The sequence below is a fragment of the Chenopodium album genome, chromosome 19, assembly GCF_948465745.1.
Source record: "Chenopodium album chromosome 19, dcCheAlbu1.1, whole genome shotgun sequence".
NCBI classification, from domain to species: domain Eukaryota; kingdom Viridiplantae; phylum Streptophyta; class Magnoliopsida; order Caryophyllales; family Amaranthaceae; genus Chenopodium; species Chenopodium album.
In genome coordinates this window covers 39,341,637-39,360,834 of record NC_137852.1, presented here as the reverse complement: position 1 = coordinate 39,360,834, position 19,198 = coordinate 39,341,637, and the positions used below count along the sequence as shown (strand labels likewise).

At 33.7% G+C, this 19,198-nt stretch overlaps 3 protein-coding genes across 3 annotated transcripts; 2 read left to right on the top strand and 1 right to left on the bottom strand.

Moving 5' to 3' along the window:
• The first annotated feature begins 1,837 nt into the window (after nucleotides 1–1,837).
• Nucleotides 1,838–4,520, top strand: LOC145595506 (annexin-like protein RJ4). Its single transcript, XM_081651924.1, has 6 exons — nucleotides 1,838–1,995; nucleotides 2,201–2,346; nucleotides 3,290–3,502; nucleotides 3,620–3,832; nucleotides 3,938–4,027; nucleotides 4,131–4,520. The coding sequence occupies exons 1-6, from the start codon at nucleotides 1,923–1,925 to the stop codon at nucleotides 4,332–4,334; spliced, it is 939 nt and encodes a 312-aa protein (XP_081508050.1). The 5' UTR covers nucleotides 1,838–1,922; the 3' UTR covers nucleotides 4,335–4,520.
• Nucleotides 4,521–5,750: 1,230 nt separating this feature from the next.
• LOC145595505 (annexin-like protein RJ4) lies at nucleotides 5,751–8,318 on the top strand. Its single transcript, XM_081651923.1, has 6 exons — nucleotides 5,751–5,909; nucleotides 6,609–6,754; nucleotides 6,976–7,188; nucleotides 7,288–7,509; nucleotides 7,727–7,810; nucleotides 7,913–8,318. Exons 1-6 carry the CDS (start codon nucleotides 5,837–5,839, stop codon nucleotides 8,117–8,119), a joined length of 945 nt encoding a protein of 314 aa, XP_081508049.1. The 5' UTR covers nucleotides 5,751–5,836; the 3' UTR covers nucleotides 8,120–8,318.
• Nucleotides 8,319–9,830: 1,512 nt separating this feature from the next.
• LOC145595504 (annexin D4-like) lies at nucleotides 9,831–13,562 on the bottom strand. The gene is made up of 6 exons (XM_081651922.1): nucleotides 13,468–13,562; nucleotides 11,119–11,294; nucleotides 10,713–10,931; nucleotides 10,402–10,617; nucleotides 10,196–10,267; nucleotides 9,831–10,092 (listed from the first exon to the last, which is right to left on the bottom strand). Exons 1-6 carry the CDS (start codon nucleotides 13,514–13,516, stop codon nucleotides 9,883–9,885), a joined length of 942 nt encoding a protein of 313 aa, XP_081508048.1. The 5' UTR covers nucleotides 13,517–13,562; the 3' UTR covers nucleotides 9,831–9,882.
• Nucleotides 13,563–19,198: the final 5,636 nt, after the last annotated feature.

The following is a 19,198-nucleotide window of genomic DNA, read 5'->3' as shown; positions in this document are numbered from 1 at the left end:
CACATGTTTCAAATCTCTTAAAGTTTATATAGCTGTAAGGATTTATTTTCATTTTTTGTTGTTATATTTTATTAAACATTAAACAATAATGTTTTTACTTTTAATTTTAAAGATTATAAGTTTGACACTAAAATTATATTAACAACAATTTTATTCTTATTTTATACAAGTATATTATAACGAAAAGTAGGCCGACAAAAATTAGAGAAAATGTCACGTGTCATTTAAACTTTTTTGCTTCGAATTTTTTAATGGTAAGAAGGTCATAATGTAGTCCCATAAAATTTGATTCTTAAATACTCCATATTAGAGATACGGGGTAAGAACGATATCACTACTCCATCACCTCAACCTAATCGTTTAAACTTTTTTAAAAAAAACATCTTTATATATAGTTTTGGAGCAAGTATAAAAGTTGATAACGTACCATATATGTCCAATTTTTCTGTAACACTCCTCTATATTATTGCCAAATGGCACTCAATATCTCAGCAAATTTTTTGGCCAGTGACCTACCCAACCCATTCAAAGTTGGACCTGATAATTCTTCTAAGTAGTATCGAAACTCAATTTTAAAATTTGTACCGAAACATTTTTTTTTTGGTTAAATTGTTTCAAAGATTATGAACAAGTATGGATTATGGAATACAGAATTTGTTTGTAGTTAGTACTATTGTGGAGGGAGTTATGCATGGTTTTGCTGTATGCGACTACGCGTAATTTGACCAAAAAAAATTTAAAATCTGATGGACCTGTTTGTTTCCAATTTTAATTTCTAATTTTCAAAATTATGATGATTTTCTCTAAATAAATTTGACTAGTTTATTTTTATTTTTATGAAATGAAATATACTGTATGATTTTCAAAATATATAAAAATTGAAAAATACAGTAATACTAAACCAAAAATTACACCATATTTTGGAGTATTAGATTTACTTTTATTCATTAGCAAATGAAGTTAGTTGAGTCTTGACATCAAGGGTTATAATATCTTTTTATAAGTACATTGGTACATATGTGAACTATTATTTTTTTGGGTAATAATTTACCTAAAAGTTTGAAGTGTTGAACTAACTCATTTAATAGCCTAATTTTTTTTAATCAAGTGATGCACCTCACTGAAAATTGTATTCATAATCAAATCATTCAAAATAAAAAATGTATCAATTTTCCAAGTAGTAGCCAATAGCCATGATATATTAGTCACGAGTAATACACTAATATTTGATCCAAGTAGGTCAGTTAAAGCCTTAAAGGTGGTCTCATGTTGATAAGACGGTTTTGTTAAAATTTTGTAATACTCGTACGTATAATGTACGTAGTATTTTGTAGGTTGTTTTATGATTTTATTAGTGGGTATAAGAAAATTTCTTTTCAAAAGCTAAACTAACAATTAAGAAGACTGATTCATTTCTTAATATATGAATTTTATTGATATTATATGATACATTTCATTTATTGTCATGAATAATTGAGTACACATATGAATTACATTAGACTCCCTATTTTAAAAAAAAAAAACTAAAAATGAAAATCTTAAGCATTAATCAAAACATTTATTATATTGATCACATGTGATTCTGTCATTAACTATTAATCTAAAACTCCGTACCCTTTATGTCTTTTGACCTCAATTTACTTGGCCCATTTGACCAATTTTTGTTAATAAAACAAATTAATAATTTAGTGTGAGACGATCTCACGCAAAACTTACTCTACTTTCTGTGGGCGGTGGGACCCATAGAGTACTAATTTAAACAATAAACATAATTATCCTTAATGGTTAAGAGACTGTTCAAATTATAGTATAAATAGAGGGCAGGTACTCAGGGTAATGAAATAGAATTTGATTTTGAAACATCTTTCATTCCATCAAAAAAAAAAAATCTTTAGAAAAGAAAAAAAAAAAAAATCAGAAAAATGGCCACCCTCATTGCCTCTGACCACGCTGATCCTATTGCCGATGCCGAGGCTCTCAAGAAAGCATGCCATGGTAATAATCATCAACATTTTTTTTTTGTTAGATTGATTAATTTTTTGCATGCAAATAATTATTTTTCACAAATTTATACTGTGTTTTAAAAAATGTGACTAAAATTTTTCGGGGTCCAGACATGGTCAGATAGGCCGATAGTATACGTGACTACTAATTCCCGACAAGGGCGAATCGAATGTGACAATTTTGATTGTAATTGCAGGGTGGGGAACTAATGAGAAGGGTATCATCGAAGTCATTGGTCACAGGAATGCAGCACAGAGGAAGATGATCAAGGAGGCTTATGAGCAGCAGTACAATGAAAATCTTATCAGGCGTTTTGAGAAGGAGCTTTCTGGGGATTTCGAGGTGAATTTTAATTAATTAATTATTATTATTATTTTTTTCTGTTCTATCATCTCAGAAATTTAATTTTTTTTTTTCATGATTTTTTTTCTTGTTTTTACTGATGTTTTGGACAAATTAATTAGTCATTCAGAATTACGTAGTACTCGTATATGTTTATATCATAAATTTTGCTAAAACATTTACGAGTATAATCTTTTGATGGGTCATGTTTATTGAGATTGATAGAAATCCTGTTTGTATAAAATAGACAACGTCTGAATCTCATCTGGGTTTTTGTGATTGAAAATTATACAGTAGAATTACTATCACTACACCTAATTTTTATTGGTCGATTTTTTATTTTTTATTTTTTTGTTTTTTATTTTTTTTTGTTAAACTTTTTACAAAAATTTCTTTTGTAAAATTTAATTTTTTTTTCCTGGAAATTAATTTTCTGAATTTTTTTTGAACTAATTTTTTTTTCAATAATTGATTTTTTTTTTAATAAATTTGACGAACAAAAAAGAAATTTATAAAATGACCAATAAAAATTAAGTTTAGTGGTAGTCATTTTTAGGATGGCTACCATACAAACAGTGATTTAAACATGTAGTAAAACAAAAAAAAAATTGAGAAGCATTTAATTAGCCTGGTAAGTTTGGTTTGAGGTCGAATAAGTTTGGGTTTGACCGATCGGATATGAGTCAGTTTTAACATCAATATCTAGTTTTTCATCAATTTTGTGGATTATTTTGGGTTGTAATCTTGTAAATTTGTGACTAAGGGCTTGTTTATAATACGTCATAGGTTCGAATCCCCCATCTCCATTTGTAGTTATAATGTGTAACGTTATTTTGGCTCAATCGGACCTTAAAAAAAAAACCCTGTTGGACCTCAAAGTTTTGTTTAAGTCCTAACAAATGTAGCTTTCACTAATGTACATGGTTCAAATTTGTTTATTTAGAGAGCTGTTTACCGATGGATGTTGGATCCCTTGGACCGGGAGGCTGTTCTAGCCAATCTTGCTCTCAAGAAATCGGACTACCGGGTAATCGTAGAGCTCGCATGCATTCCATCTGCAGATGAACTCTTGGCAATCAAACGGGCCTATCAAACTCGTTACAAGCACAGCTTGGAGGAAGATGTTGCATCTCACTTCTCTGGTGATATGCGCAAGGCAAGTTTTCTGATCGTATCCTTGATCCTTGCCATTATTATGATTTAAATTTATTCGTGTTTATGTGTCATATCATTAGATATAATCATAACATTATAATTTTCGATGTTGCTGCAGCTGCTGCTTCTGCTGGTTAGTGTCCACAGGTACGAGAGTGAGGCTTCAGAGCCAAAGCTAGTGGAGGCCGAGGCTGAAATCCTTCATAAGTGTATCAAAGATAAGAATTATAACCATGACGAGATCATAAGGATCATTAGCACCAGGAGCAAGGTTCATCTCACTGCTACCTTTTACCGGTACAGAGACGTTTACAGCACCCCAATCACTAAGGTACATAAGCAATTGACAAATATTTCAAGCAAAAATTGAATTGAAAATTTCATTTGTGCTTTATGACAGCAACTAATGGGCTTAAATTTTATTATGTTTGTGTAGAGTTTGGCTTCTGATCAAGACAAGGATTTCGTAGCAGCGCTTCAGACTGCTATCCGATGCATCAAGTCCCCTTTGAAGTACCTAGAGAGGGTAATTTCTCTTCTTGCTCTATATAGAAGTACAGTTTTTGTTAGAAACATTTTGTTTTGGTTTTACTTGTTATGATGTTAATTTATTCCGTGTTTGTGTATAGCTTGTGACCGAGGCAATTAAGAAGCGTGGAACTGATGAGGATGCTCTGACAAGGGTGATTGTAACAAGAGCTGAGAGGGACTTGGGGGAGATCAAGGAGCTGTTCTACAAGCGGAACAGTGTGACTCTGGAGCATGCCGTGGCTAAGGAGACTCGTGGGGATTACGAGAAGTTCCTCCTTGCTCTTCTGGGAAAGCAGGATTAAACTACATGATCATATAAAACCGCCCTGTAATTCCAGTGTCGATTTTAGCTATGTTGTGGTAATTTAAGTTGAGCATTATCGTTAGTAAGAAGCTCAACAAGGCTATGTATTTGAACCTTTGGTGGTGTGTTATGTTATGCTGAGGAGTTTAATATATGAATGGAATATCATTTGAACTTTAATTAATTTGGCTATACATCAACTGAGGTAAGGTCAGTAAGCTTTGAGTTTAAATCTTTTAATTTTCATGTGTAAGATGTGGGGTTTAAATTGTTTGAAAGGGAAAACAATTCCTCCAAGTTGTTTATTTGATTACAGAAGTCCAACTTTTCATAAAAAGTTCCAGAGTTTAAATGAGCAAATTCATGTGACGTATAATTTTGTCAACTAGACAACTTCATATGCTTTCACTTCCTTATAGCCTAATAGGGCGCTTTACACTGCATACACACCTACAACTTAAAATTACTTAGTACGAAGTACGGAGTATATTGCAAAGAAGAAGAGAATATGGCGAGGCCGAGCCAAGGAAACATCACATGGTGAGGCTAGACGGAAGGGAGAAGTTAGATCTAAACATATAACTATCTCCTAACTTTGTAGAAAAGGAAAAATAATACGAGTAACATGTTGAAGAATAACTGAATAAAGCCTTAACATATTATTTTCAGCATTACCACTTGTTGATTGAAAAATAGTCTTATTTATGGACCATGAAAAATATCATGTCATAAGATATTTTTGCTATTATATTCTTTGTACTTGTATAGGAGTATTTATTTTGTATTACTTATGACCAAATTAAAGATGCTTAAAATAATAGAGGTATCAAATCGGTTGTTTGGGTAGGATTAATATTGAGTTTGTTTTAAATGATTTGAAATCATGACATATAAATTAGCTCGTTACTCAATCTGAGTCGTCATCCACAATTTGGTCAATTTTTAACCGCTCTAATTCTCTAATGAATTGTACGGAGTACCATTCCCCCTCCCCACCCCCCCCCCCTCTTTTTCCCCTTATGCTTAACTTATCCAAGTGACGCAAGTAAATTTTCAAGTTCTTAAAACTTATGGAGGCTTATAATGTGAAAAATAAATTAATTAAATTATTTTATCATTAACATAATATAGTAGTCACATTTCAAACAACCACAATAAATACATCATATGTTACGAGTAATTTGATTCAACGGAATAATAAAGTGTGAAACTATCCAGTCAAACTTCACGAGAAAAACACGTAGAATTGGAAGAAAACAAAGAACATTACTTTTCTTGACATCACATAATTAATTTCAAAAACATTATAATATTCGTTTTCAGACAATCAGGTTACCAACTCAATTATTACATGTATTGATGTATAGTGTGACTGGGGACCCTGTGCTTTTATTTAAGACTTGATCCATCTATCTATTTGCACATTCTGCAGTCTGATATTTACATTCATACATCAAATCAAAATCTTTTGAAATAAAGTCTGAATTTTACAAAATTACAATGGCTACCCTCGTTGCTCCTGATCATGCTGATCCCATTGCTGATGCTGAAGCTCTCAGAGCTGCTTGTGAAGGTCATCATCATCATCGATTATATTTATTATCATCATTTAATCATCATCATCATCATAATTTACATTATGTTGTTTATGTGATATCTTTTATTTTGATTTGCTTTTAAACTCTGTGTTTAAGATTTTGATTTCTCTGTTTTGTGGGTTTTTATCATTTCACTCTTAATTTTGATCTTAATTTTTTTTTTTTTTTTTTTTTTTTTTTGGGTATAAGGAGAGCCGTAAGGGCAAATGATGTAGACGGGGTTTAATATTTTGATCCCATGGTTTTGGGTGCCACCCCTCAAGACTTTGATCAATTAAATTAATTGATTAACCACATTTTGATCTTAATGCTCCTATGAACTAAATACATAACTTGATTAAATCTTGTTAAGCTGTTAATTGTTATTTGCATTTGATCTTTATATGTGCTACATTGACTTTTTTTTGCTTCTTTGATCATTGTTAGCTGACCTCAAATTATTTTGGGACTAAGGCTTTATTGTTGTTGTGATCTTTGTTATGCCTCAAGCTTAAGTTGACTTTATTTTTATACATCTTAATCTAATTAAAAGGGATTACTTGATGATTAATTTTCATGTTAGCCGACCTCACTTATGGAATTAAGGCTTTGATTGATTGATTGAGTTGATGATTAATTTTCATCTAATTACTAATTAATGAAGATGGATTGATTAATATGTTTGGGAAATGCAGGATGGGGAACTAATGAGAAGGGAATTATCGAAATCATCTGTCACAGAACTGCAGCCCAGTTAAAGCTGATTAAGGAAGCATATGAAGAGATGTACAGTGAAAATCTTATGAAGCGATTTGAGAAAGAACTTTCTGGCAATTTTGAGGTATAAATTATAAGACCATTTTGTTACTCGTACTCTTCATTTACCTGTGTTAAAATCACGACACTTTATTTTAGGCCACAATCATGTAACGTATTCACAAAATTAACTGGGTGCGACACTTGGACACATACCTATGTCCGACCTTAACATAGATGTGGCCTATTATTACGAAACAAAGAGTATCTAGTAGTAGCTCTAATTCTTACTTTTATGTAATGTAGAAAGCAGTTTACCGATGGATGTTGGACCCTTGTGACCGAGAGGCAGTTCTAGCTCATAATGCTTTGAAGGAAAAGAAATTGGGGGTTATCATTGAAATTTCATGCATCCCATCTTCTGATGAGTTGTTGGCAATCAAGAGAGCTTATCAAGCTCGATACAAGCATAGCTTGGAAGAAGATGTGGCTTCTCATTTCTCCGGTGATCTGCGCAAGGCAAGTCCTCGGATCCTAACCATTGATCACATTGAGTTGGCTATTGATGTCTTTCGATTGTCATAACTAATAATGTTGTAATGTTGAATATTATTGCAGCTGCTACTTCTGTTGGTTAGTGTTTACAGGTACGACTCGTATGAGACTGAAGTCATAGACCCAAAGTTGGTCGAGGCAGATGCTAAAATTCTTGAAGATTGCTTCAAAGATAAGGAATATAACCATGATGAGGTCATTAGGATCGTGACTACTAGGAGCAAGGCTCATCTCGTTTCAACTTTCTTTCGCTATGAAGATATCAGTGGCACTCCCCTTGTTGAGGTTAATTAAACCAACAATCATCGACTTTTTGACAGCATTCCTAATAAAACTTTGTGAACCTATATGAACTTGTTTGAGTAAATTTTTGTTGTGAGCTGAAATTGTGTAGCCCTTATGTGAACTTAGTGGTCTTTGAACTTCTTTACTTTGTGTTTTCATATCAAAACTGGTCTTAAGGAGATAATCTAATGCAGTAAATTTGATCTGGTCTCCACAGGTTTTGGATTCTGATAAGGAATTTGTCGTAGCACTCCAAGCTGCTATTCGATGCATCAAGTGCCCTCAGGAGTACTTGGAACAGGTAGCTAGCAATTCTACATTTGCTAATCTAGGAAGATTTAAGTTTTTTCATGTTTAAAAAGAAAGTGTTTCTGATAATGTGTCTGAACTCTGGAATCATTAGGTTCTGACTGACGCGCTAATGAAGCATGGAACTGATGAGGATGCTCTGACTAGAGTCATAGTTACAAGGGCTGAAAAGGATTTGGGAGAGATTAAGGAGCGATTCTATCAGAGGCACAGTAAGACTTTGGAGCAAGTTGTGGCCAAGGAGACTCACTGGGACTACGAGCCCTTCCTCCTTGCTTTGCTCGGAAAGCACGATCATTAAACAAGATTAAACACATGACAATATCAGTGTCATTGTTGTGTCTCTGCTTTGAGTGTGTATCTTTTCTTTTGGCTTGTTTTGTGGCCATTTTAACCGGCTTTGATGTTGGTGAGAGACATTACAAGACTTTGTGCCATCTATCTGTCTGAATGCTATTGTATTGCAGAGAATAAATTCCTATGAGTGTTTTACCCTTTAATGAATTTGGTGTAGCATCAGTTAAATTTCAGATCTGAGTGATGAAATTTGGCATAAATTTCATATGAATAGTTGGGGAGCAAGTAAATATTGAAAGATAAAACGATTTTATGATTTAATTTTCGACAAAACCATTTTTTAACATTATCTAAAGTAATGTCACATACAAAGTATGATAAACTGTACAACTCTCTTCATTTAAACATTTGCCAAAATCGGTGTGAAGTAACAAAGGAAGCAGAAGCTGCACTTAAATCTCTTCAGCTAAATTATGTATTACATGGGAAATTAATAATAAGAATGGACAATGAACAATCTGTAAATATGAGTGGAAGTGGAATAATCTGCGAATGAGCGAACAATGTATTAATAGGCTGATAATAGATAATCACTGACTACATAGAACTTTCAGTCCTATGAGTCCAGCTTCCAGAAAATCTTGTAAGTTGGTGTCCAGTGGCCAGTTGCTTGCAATCTATCTCACAGTGGAGAGGAGCGCGAAATGGATTCACCAAATACCTGCGATTCAAGCTGTATTAGCTCATTTAGCTGTGCATCAGGGTGTACATCAATCCTGATAATAGAAGCGAGGAACTTTGCTATTCAGAAAACACCTGATAAGCCAATTTGATCTTTAGACAAAAGAAACTCAAAGACAACCCACAGTAGCAAGTAAATGGCACCCTTGCAGGGTTGATAAACACATGCTATAACAGAAACAGCTTCAGCATGCCACTTACTGAAAAAACATTCAAAATATACTACAAAAGTGCTAAATTATGTTTCACAATATTACAGATTACATTGTATTTTGTCAATTCAAGGCGGAATTGACAAATCTGCCTTGATCCTCTATACATATGTCACAGCCTATATGGCACTAAACGACTGCAATAACGGCCAAACAGCACAGTAATCATCTGCAAAACAGTCACTCATGAAACATGAGTCATGAGCTCATGACAAGTGAGAAATGCACACTGGTGTATATATATGCGTCACATGACATTATTTGTAGTCCAAAGACAGAGATAACTAGGCAGAGTGTATTCACCAAGTAGGCGCGTTGAAAGTAAAGCTGAAGTACAGCTTCAGGCATGGTTTTATACTTTTATTTACTTACTTTTACCCACTCAGTATTATCAAAGAAAAGTATGAATTAAATACAAAGCATAAAAAGAAAGTTTCTATAAGGGTTGCAACAACTAGACAACTAGTATCCAGTATTAATCGAAAGGACTGTAATGAATATACAAAACTTCAATATCTGTTCTATGTTCTTTTCCTTCTGTAGTTCTGTTAGTATCTAGTATCTTTTCATAGCTTTCCCAAGTTTTTATAAGTATGCATTGAAGTATATAGTATATAAGCCAAGATTTTGGACAAAAGCAAGCAATAACCATTTCTCATAGAAGTAAATAATATGTAAATGCCTACAAATAATAAGTAGCCAATCTCTGACGGATAATCCTTAATTCCTTATAAATAAGGTAAACATAGAAGAGTACATACAGGATCGACATAAATTTGAAATATTAAAACATCCACCTAAAGCCAGTTTGTGCTTATTCCCCTCTAGCAACCAATGTGAGCAAGAACTCCTTGAAGTTTCCGAGACAAGTCTCTTCAATTTTCTCTGACAAAGGAATTCCAAATCGCTTCTGGTATGCAGCTTTTATCTCCTCCATATTACCATCAGCTTGAGACACAATTACTCGAGTTAGAGCCTCTTGGGTGAACTCATCAGCCCCTTTTCTCATTGCAGCATCCAAAGCCTGCAGTTTATTAGTTTGATCAATCATAAGCTTTCATCAGCATCTTAAACATCAATACATCTTTATGTTAGCTACATGACTGATATTTAAAATCGCGCCTTACCTCACTGAAGTACACTGCAGGGACAACTAAGCATTCCAACGCTACTTTTAAGCTCGGATTACCATGAAGGTCCTGCAGAGATTAGTACAGTGGTGAAAATTCTGTTTCATTTTTCCAATCAGATCTTTTAACACAAGTTTGAAGCTTGATTGCAGTCTAAGCCCACACAAATTTTATCAGTGTTTTTAGTCCAAGAGATTTTATACCTCATTCAGCTCTTTCCCAAACAACTCCTTGTAGTGTCTGAAGATAGCGGTGAGATGGGGCTTGCTCCTTGTACACAATATCCTCACTACCTCTTCATCCTCGACGGGATGAATATTCTTGATGGCATGGTGAAGAGCCTCAGCTTCAGATTTAGCAGTCCCATCATGCACTCGAGTACCTTCATACCTGTAGGCGCTCACTAGTGCTACCAAAAACTATATATCCACCAAACAATCAATGAATATCTGTCACTTTATGTTAATAAAAGAAAGAAGACTAATGTTGTAAGTTTGGACAAGGAGAAACTAACCTTGCGTTCGTGGCCATAAGCATGGGAAGCAACATCTTCCTCCACTGAAGAGTCGAATAGGGAATGATAAGCTTTCCTCGCTCCCAAAAGCTCTTCTGACGATCTTGTGCAGGCAATCTCCATGACCAAGTTATACCCTTGAGGGCCTTTGGTTAAAGCCTCCTTGAGCAGACGAGCATCTCTTTCCCAAGGATGCATGGTCCATAGCACCAAAGCACTCTAAGAAATGCAAGCGTAAGAATGTTGATTATTGTCAAGCACTCTAAAAAAGAGCGAAGCAAGTCTAGGTGATGAACTCAAAAGTCTAGTTAATTCAGAGAAAATACAAGTTTATCACCTTAATAAACTTGTACAGTTAGTTCATCTATGATAAGCTTCAAAAGCGAAAAATCATGTATGCATATACCTTAAATCGAAGAACTTCATGCTTGATGAGTTCAACTTGTTTCTCATTCCACTTCTCAAATTGGCGCTCATTATCTGCTAAAAAATGGCTTGGACTAGACTTCCTAAACGAGTTTTTGTGGTCATGTTGCCACCTCCCAACAGTCGATATCAATGCCTTCTCGTCGACTCCAAGTCCTTCATTAAGGTAACAAAAATATGTTTAGTATACACCACTACGAGCACCTAAAATAACAAACTACTTGTAAGATTATTATTTATTAGTCAAACTTGCGTCTAAAAGTCAAAATGTTACGATTATTGAAGTACGAAAGAAATATACTAAACAAATGGATCCAAGTCATAATAATTTGCATCATCTTTTTTTTTTTTTGATATTTTGGGTACAAAAATGACAATATGACATGGCATAATAGAAGACAACTCAGAAAGCATAAAATTATTGTTGTTGTTATAAAGTCGCCATCTTCCCTTTCAAAAAAAAAAAAAAAGTCGCCATCTATTTGTCACTTAAATGGCTTGATTTGTAGGCCCATTCATTAAAGATGGTCCAGATGGACAGTTCGCTACCTGTAAATGTATAATGACAAATTAAATAATTCAGTAAATATAAGCACGTTTTTTTTCTTTTTTGTTAATTGAGTCAATTTTGAAGTCAACTACGAAGTATAAAGGATGTGTTTAGCGAAGTATTTGGATTAGTCCTAATCCTAAACACACTTATTTACCTACTTTTGAATTTTCTTTAGGCATAAATTTTTTTTTGCTTTCCTTACTCTTATGATCTTTCACATCTTCCCTGTTTATATTATTTTATACTCCGTACAACTACTGTATCTAAAATGAGATCTTGACATAGTGGTAAAAGATTAATATGTCCAAGTTGAGCAAGTATATGTTGCCATTTCTATTAGTAATTCTCTCGCGACTCACTTGCTTAGTAAAAAATTAAAACTAAAGTAACACTCATGGTTTCTAATAAATTTATAATTTCTAACCAACAAAAATAAAGGCCCACATTCTAGTAACATCCACATATCCTTGATTTTTATTTGTTTCAATTTAAAATCTTTCATTTTTTGGAGCGTTTTTCAAATATAAGAGAAGGTTTTGCGTAGAACGGACTCATGTGAGTCCAATTTATAACCTTCAAACACACCACCTCCATTTTCCTTATGCTAAACTTGCCACTTTAGTGATTAAATTTTTTTTGTATGATTGGACTCACGTGAGTCCGTTCTACACAATACTTTTCCTAAATATAATTGCAACATTTTCCTTTTATGTACTCCATGTTTTATAATAATTGCAACATATCATATTTGAAAATAACACACTATTCTTTTATAATTTCTCTCCCATTAATTCCGCTTTCACAAATGTTTTACTATTATTTTTTTCTCCTACCAACTCCACCCTACACTACTTTTTTAATTAATTTTATTTTCTACTAACTATATATTATGTTATAAATAATCCTCTTTTGGTCCCGTATTATAATTTTCCTAAAACTTTGTGCATATTCTAGTGTTGTAATTATTACGAAACGGAAGAAGTAGTGCTTAGATGAACTATAATTATTTACTACACATTATAACCAATTACTCAATATACTTTTTTACCAAATATGATCTACTAGTATTGGACTATTGTAATGCACTAAGATACACCTAAAGTTAAGAAAAACCCTTATTTTTCGGTGTGTTATACCCTTAATACAGCTAAATGCATGTAAGAATCTCTCAACAATACCCATTTTATAGACTTGGAAACAGAGTAACTTTATGCTTTCTTTCTTTTTTCAACGTGGTAATAACGGTAATACTGAATCATGTGATGTTGAGAAAATTATCGTATAATCGGTCACAACATAATCCCAAAATTAAACTGAATTAAGCAGTAATTGTAAATCTAAGTTTCTATGAATAGACTCTGAGAATCAACTTTGACTAATAATTTCATTCAAGTCATAATATCAACTTTTGCATAATTTTTAAAGAATGTCAATCTGGTATGACTTACCGGAAACAAATTCTGATCAACAAACCAATTCTATAATTTTTTTGGTATGATTACTTTCAAAGTTTTGACGACAACAAAGCCTTATTCTCAAAATGATTCGGGAAATTACTTCGCTATAACTATAAACCAACAAAGAAATTTACGCAAGACATTACAATTTGTGAGTTAGGCTCAAATGAATCCTGTTTAATGGCTAATATTATGACTAATTAAGCAGAATTTATTTTTCAAAAGTAGCATATTAAATAAAAATAATTCCATACATTATTTTCATTTTTTTAAAATAACCAAAATTGTAAGATATGAAAGAGATTGGAGAGAGAAAAACCTGAGAAAGCCTTGGTGACAGCTTCATGATCAAGAGAAATATCAGCCATAGTTGAACTTGTTGTTTGTATTGAGGAGAGAGACTGTTAAAAGCACTGAAATAATTAAAATAGCTGGTCACCTAATTCTATATATACATGGACAACATGGTTGATTTAATCATGAGGGTATTTTCGTCATTTATGTAATTGTAAGGCAGATTAATACTGTAAAATAATGTGATTATTTTATGACATTGTGAAACGCATTACTTTGGTCAAACTCAAACATCCTTTTATGGAGTTACTAAAGTACAAATTATACTTATTATAAGTAACTTCAATAGGAAAATTAAGAATTTATAAGTTCCTTCAATAATCTTAATTGCTCCAATAACATTTCTTGTACATGATCGTGGTGTAAGAGTATCCTCATATAAATTTAGCTCTTTTCTACATGGATTAGCTAATTGATGAGCCTTATGTTTTTTTGTAACCGTTGTAAAACAAAAAAAACGGCTATTTCACCAAATGCCACTGAGTAATTTAAAAATTCACCAAATACCATCGGACTTTTCAGAATTCACCAAATGCCACCCGATTTTTTAAAAATTCACCGAGTGCCATTATGACCAACGGCCGTTAACTCCGTTGGTCATTAGGGATTAATCATGACACATGTCATGATATAATTGGTCAATTTATCTTAATTCATTAACAAAAAAAAAAAAATTCCAGCCACCCCCACCACAGCAAAACCCTAGCCCCACCCTTATCTCACCGGAAAACGGCCGGCGACCACCTTAGCCACCAAAAATCAGCCGGCCGGCCCTTTATCGCCCCATCTGACCCACCGCCGACCCCCAAAACCACCCACGATGCCCGCCCTGAACCCAAAAACCACTCACTCAGTCGCACCCACCCCAGAAATCACCAATAAACCAAAATTTCCAGCCACCTACCCAAAAACCACCAATTTTCCGATCAATTGCCGGAAAATCGAACCCTAATTCCCAAATTCAACCTCCGTTTTCACCCAGATCTCAATGATTAATCGGGAATGGCTTCTTCGGAAGCCAATTCCCGGTTGAAACAAGTGCTGGTGCCTTCTCTTGAGAAGATCATCAAAAATGGTTCATGGCGGAAGAGTTCGAAGCTTGTTCATGAGTGCAAATCTCTTCTTGAGAAGCTCAATTCCTCTCAACTCCATTCTTTATCCTCTTCTCCTGAATCGCCGTCTTCCGCCATTGTTACAGCTGGTTTAGTTGTTGATAGTGGGACCCACGAATATTCTCTAGAAGATTACGAGCTCATTCTCTCTCCTTTCATCAACGCTGCTTCTTCTTCGAACCCTAAGATCGCATATGCTGGAATCTCTTGTTTGTAGAAGCTAATCTCACATGGGTATCTTCGAGGTGATCGAGGCAAATTCAACTGGGTCAAATCTTGAGTCGAAGTTGCTTTCCTGAGTCATTGATTCGGTTTGTAAGTGAATTTCGGAATTAGGGTTCGATTTTCCGGCGATTGATCGGAAAATTGGTGGTTTTTGGGTAGGTGGCTGGGAAATGTTGGGTTTTTTTTTATTTTATGTTTTTTATTTTTATTTTTATGAATTAAGATAACTGGTTCAATCATATGATGACATGTGTCATGATTAACCCCTAATGACTAACGGAGTTAACGGTCGTTGGTCATTATGGCACCCGGTGAATTTTTAAAAAACTGGGTGGCATTTGGTGAATTCTGAAAAGTCTGATGGCAATTGGTGAATTTTTAAATTACTCAGTGGCATTTGGTGAAATAGCCGTAATAAAGCTCTTTTTATAATTGGGTTAAAAAAAAAGCTCTTTTTATAATGTTGACTATTATGTGATTTGTGTGTATTTTCAGACTATTTGAACGGACAATTACTCTATTCTTATTTTGATAGTCCGAGGAACAAATACACACGGGTCAAAAAAAAAAGTATAAGTTCGTGTTTTTCATATGAGAAGAAGACTATACCGAATATAAGTATAAGGACCTGTTCTCATTGACTGAACTCAACTGAACTGAACTCAACTGAAGTGAACTGAACTGAACTGAACTGAACTGAACTGAACTGAACTCAGCTGAAATGAATATTTTATAAGAGATGGAAATTAGGAGCTGAACTGAAATGAATTGAGCTGAACTGAATTGAGCTGAACTTAACTGAACTGAATTTCAACGTAAGAGAATAGGCCCTAAGTTCGTGTTGTTTTTCATATGAGAAGATAACAACATAACTTTAGACGAGTCGGGTGACAAAGAAGAAATTAAATAAAACTAAGATTTGTCATCAAAATTAAACCATGTTTAAGAGATCATTAGTCCTCGTAATCCTACGTGCTTCTTATTAGCATATGATTTAGAGATACTCTACAAAATTTTAGGGAAATTATTTTGGCACATCTTAAATTGATTTTGGCACACCCCTATATGAGAAGAGCATAGAAAACTGTGTTCTCACATAAGGGTGTGCCAAAATCAATTTCCAAATTTTATGTGACAAGTGCGTTGTTTTTTTTTTTTTTTTTTTTTTTTTTTTTTACATTGTAAGCTCATCTATTTTTGTTGTAAGAAAAAGGCTCATCTATTCTATTTTAATTAACTTTTGTTTATTCCCATAATATACACATTCATAAATATTGGTGCAATGCTTCTAAATATTAAATCTAATGGGGTGCTTAATACATTGGAATTGGGGTTTGGGAATGAGAATCGAGGAGGTGGGATTGTGGGAATGTATATTGCTTTGTTTGTTTTATGGGAAGAGAAATTGAATGTAGGTGGTATTAGAAATTAGCAATGAGATTAAATTAAAGTAGCTCTATTCCGATGATTTAATTACACGAAGGTTTCCTTCAAAAAAAAAAAAAAAAAAAAAAATTACACGAAGGCGAAGTTAGAGAGATGGAAATTGGGAATAAAGAGAAAAGGACCATTTTGCTATCCATTTTTTTTATGCAAACGAGGGGCTAGGCCCCAGGAAAAAAAAAAAACAAGAAAATTAAAGAGAAATTACACGTGGCCAAGCCACACCAACAATATCATCATGTAAAATACGTCCTAACTCGGTAGGAGGGAATTGAATCAACTCGATATAGTTGTTCTGGGTGACCCCATGATTTGCTAGCCAATCTGCTGCTCGATTTGCTTCTCGGTAGATATGAATGACTTGAACTTGCCAGGTGTTATCATCGATGAGCTGCTTGTAGTGGCGTATAATAATATGATTACCTTGGCCTCGGACCTCGGTGAATTTCTTCGCTGTTCATTACTGTGACAACAAGTTGACTATCTACTTGTACCTGGAGCTTAGTAGCATCCATCCTCTTTTCTAACTCTAGACCATACTCAATCACCTTTAGTTCAGCCATAAACGCATCACAATTCCCATTTTTAAGAGCAAAAGCATGAAGCATTTTACCAGTGTGATCTCGAACTAAACCTCCACTGCCTGCTGGACCTGGTGCCCCTTTGGCTGCACCATCGTGTTCAAAGCTAGCCAGCCATTTGATTTAATTACACTATGATTTAGGCCCTGTTCACATTTACTGAACTGAGTTGAGTTGAACTGAACTGAACTGATTTGAGCTGAACTGAACTGAACTAAGCTGAAATGAATATTTTATGAGAGAGGAAAATTAAGAGCTGAACTGATTGGAGCTGAACTGAACTGAACTAATTGGAGCTGAATTGAACTGAACTGAACTGAAATTAAGTAAATAATGTGAACAGACCCTTAATAACACCATTTTGCTATTAATAATAGCATAAGGATATAACATTAGTGATAGATGGTGTTATTGTAAATTTGATATTTATTCCCAATCAATAACCTATACAATGGTACAATCTAAATAAGGGGGTGTCAATATTATATTGAGTTCCCAACCATAAATTATCAATCCCATCCCCAACCCTCTTATGAGCCTCTTCACATGCGGGGTGCTGGATGAGATTTGAACTCGTGACCTTTATGTTACGTTGATTTTTGATACCATATTAAAGGATCAACTCAACCAAAAAATGAAACTGATGGTTAAAACCTAAGATTGATTTATATACTCTCTTAGGGTCTGTTCATAGCTACTGAACTGAATTGAACTGATTGGAGCTGAACTGAACTAAATTAAACTAAACAAATTAGAGCTAGATTGAACTAAACTGAAATTAAGCTGAAATGAATAGGCCCTTAGTCACCTTTCACAAAATTTATCAAATAACATAATATTTTCTGTCTAAACAAAAAAAAAAAAAAAAAAAAGTCAATGATTGGATTAAATTATGGAGAATTTGCATATGTACTCGTTTTTTTTATTTTTTATACCATACTCTACTCTGTATTATTATTATTTGTGTTCAGTCTTCACCCGTACACATAATGTGAATAGTACAAAACGTGATGCACGAGTACTGGATCAGTAGTTTATCTCATTATCATATTAAACCAGAATAATGGAATGCACTACTGTATGCTGTTGCCTGCAAAGGTTCCATCATTGTTTCACATCAAAAAAATAATTAAAAAGTTCCATTACCATTGTCTGATTTGTTTGTAAAATAAAGAAAAAGCTCCACCATTGTGTGATTAAAAAAAAAAAGAAAAAATCTGTAGTACAATTAGTAAACATGAAATAAAAGGTCTATCATTGTTAATTTGTTCACACCAAGTCACAAAGATATGTTCACATGGAAAAAAAATAAAAATAAATTAATAAAACAAGGTTTGAAAAAGTTGGTCGGGATTTTCGATCATACCAAGTACAGTATAACTTTTACATTACTAAATCAAATTTTTTGATTGTCGGTGTTTGACAATGATCGATCTTACCTCTAAAATTACATTTAGCAATTGTTATTTTAGCAATTGTTACCTCTAAAATTACGTTTAGCATCGATCTTACGGAGTATTATGCTTTTAAACCCTAAACAAAATTGAATACTATCTAAAATATTGAGTATATTTGTAAAGTTGTATCACAGCAATAAATTTAAGATTTAACCAAGTGAAATTTGGCGTAAAGGTAAGAGCTTGTTCTCATTGACTGAACTGAATTGAACTGAACTGAACTAATTAGTTTTGAACTGAACTGAAAATAATCGTATGAGAACAGACCCTAAGAGTTTGACCTCGAGTATTAAAGACCGTGGAATCGATGTTTATTGGAATCGGCCGGATCTCCTACCCACTCGCTCCCAGCGATTATGGCTTATGAAGTTGGAGTATTTTAACAAGTGAGAGACATAATAAGTGTTGGTTTGTTGAGATCATTATCCTTGGCTTTAATAAAATTATGAACTCAACATCAATCAAATTAATTATAATTATTGCATCTAAGCAATGCCAAAGCTTTAATTAACGCGATTATGTGAAGTCTAACAATATATTGTCAATAATTTGTAAGATCATATTCAAACACTACTGCTATCACTAATCACTACCTAAACCAATATATTGTCAATAATTTTTTCAAACATGCCGCTAACAGCTTCATAAAACACGTTCTAACAACTGAACAATCACTACTAATGCTATAATTAACAAATAAACACTTGTAAATTAAAAATGGTACGCCATCATATAAGCTAGGATTAGCAATGGACGAGAAGATCAAGTCGTTTAAAGATTACTTATACTCCGTAGTAGAGCTGTCAAAAGCTGACCCGACCCGAACTACCGACCCTAACCCTAACCCGTCTGAACCCGAAAAAAATGGTGACCCGAAC

Bases quoted from the DNA above. Each gene is read 5' to 3' on its own strand.
- LOC145595506 (XM_081651924.1), top strand. From the start codon at position 1,923: ATGGCCACCCTCATTGCCTCTGACCACGCTGATCCTATTGCCGATGCC. The intron at 2,347-3,289 runs GTGAATTTTAAT...TTGTTTATTTAG, and splicing joins AGCTTTCTGGGGATTTCGAG to AGAGCTGTTTACCGATGGAT. The intron at 3,503-3,619 runs GCAAGTTTTCTG...ATGTTGCTGCAG, and splicing joins TCTCTGGTGATATGCGCAAG to CTGCTGCTTCTGCTGGTTAG.
- LOC145595505 (XM_081651923.1), top strand. From the start codon at position 5,837: ATGGCTACCCTCGTTGCTCCTGATCATGCTGATCCCATTGCTGATGCT. The intron at 5,910-6,608 runs GTCATCATCATC...TGGGAAATGCAG, and splicing joins TCTCAGAGCTGCTTGTGAAG to GATGGGGAACTAATGAGAAG. The intron at 7,189-7,287 runs GCAAGTCCTCGG...ATATTATTGCAG, and splicing joins TCTCCGGTGATCTGCGCAAG to CTGCTACTTCTGTTGGTTAG.
- LOC145595504 (XM_081651922.1), bottom strand. From the start codon at position 13,516: ATGGCTGATATTTCTCTTGATCATGAAGCTGTCACCAAGGCTTTCTCA. The intron at 10,932-11,118 runs GTATATGCATAC...TGCATTTCTTAG, and splicing joins ATGAAGTTCTTCGATTTAAG to AGTGCTTTGGTGCTATGGAC. The intron at 10,618-10,712 runs GTTAGTTTCTCC...GTGGATATATAG, and splicing joins CTTATGGCCACGAACGCAAG to TTTTTGGTAGCACTAGTGAG.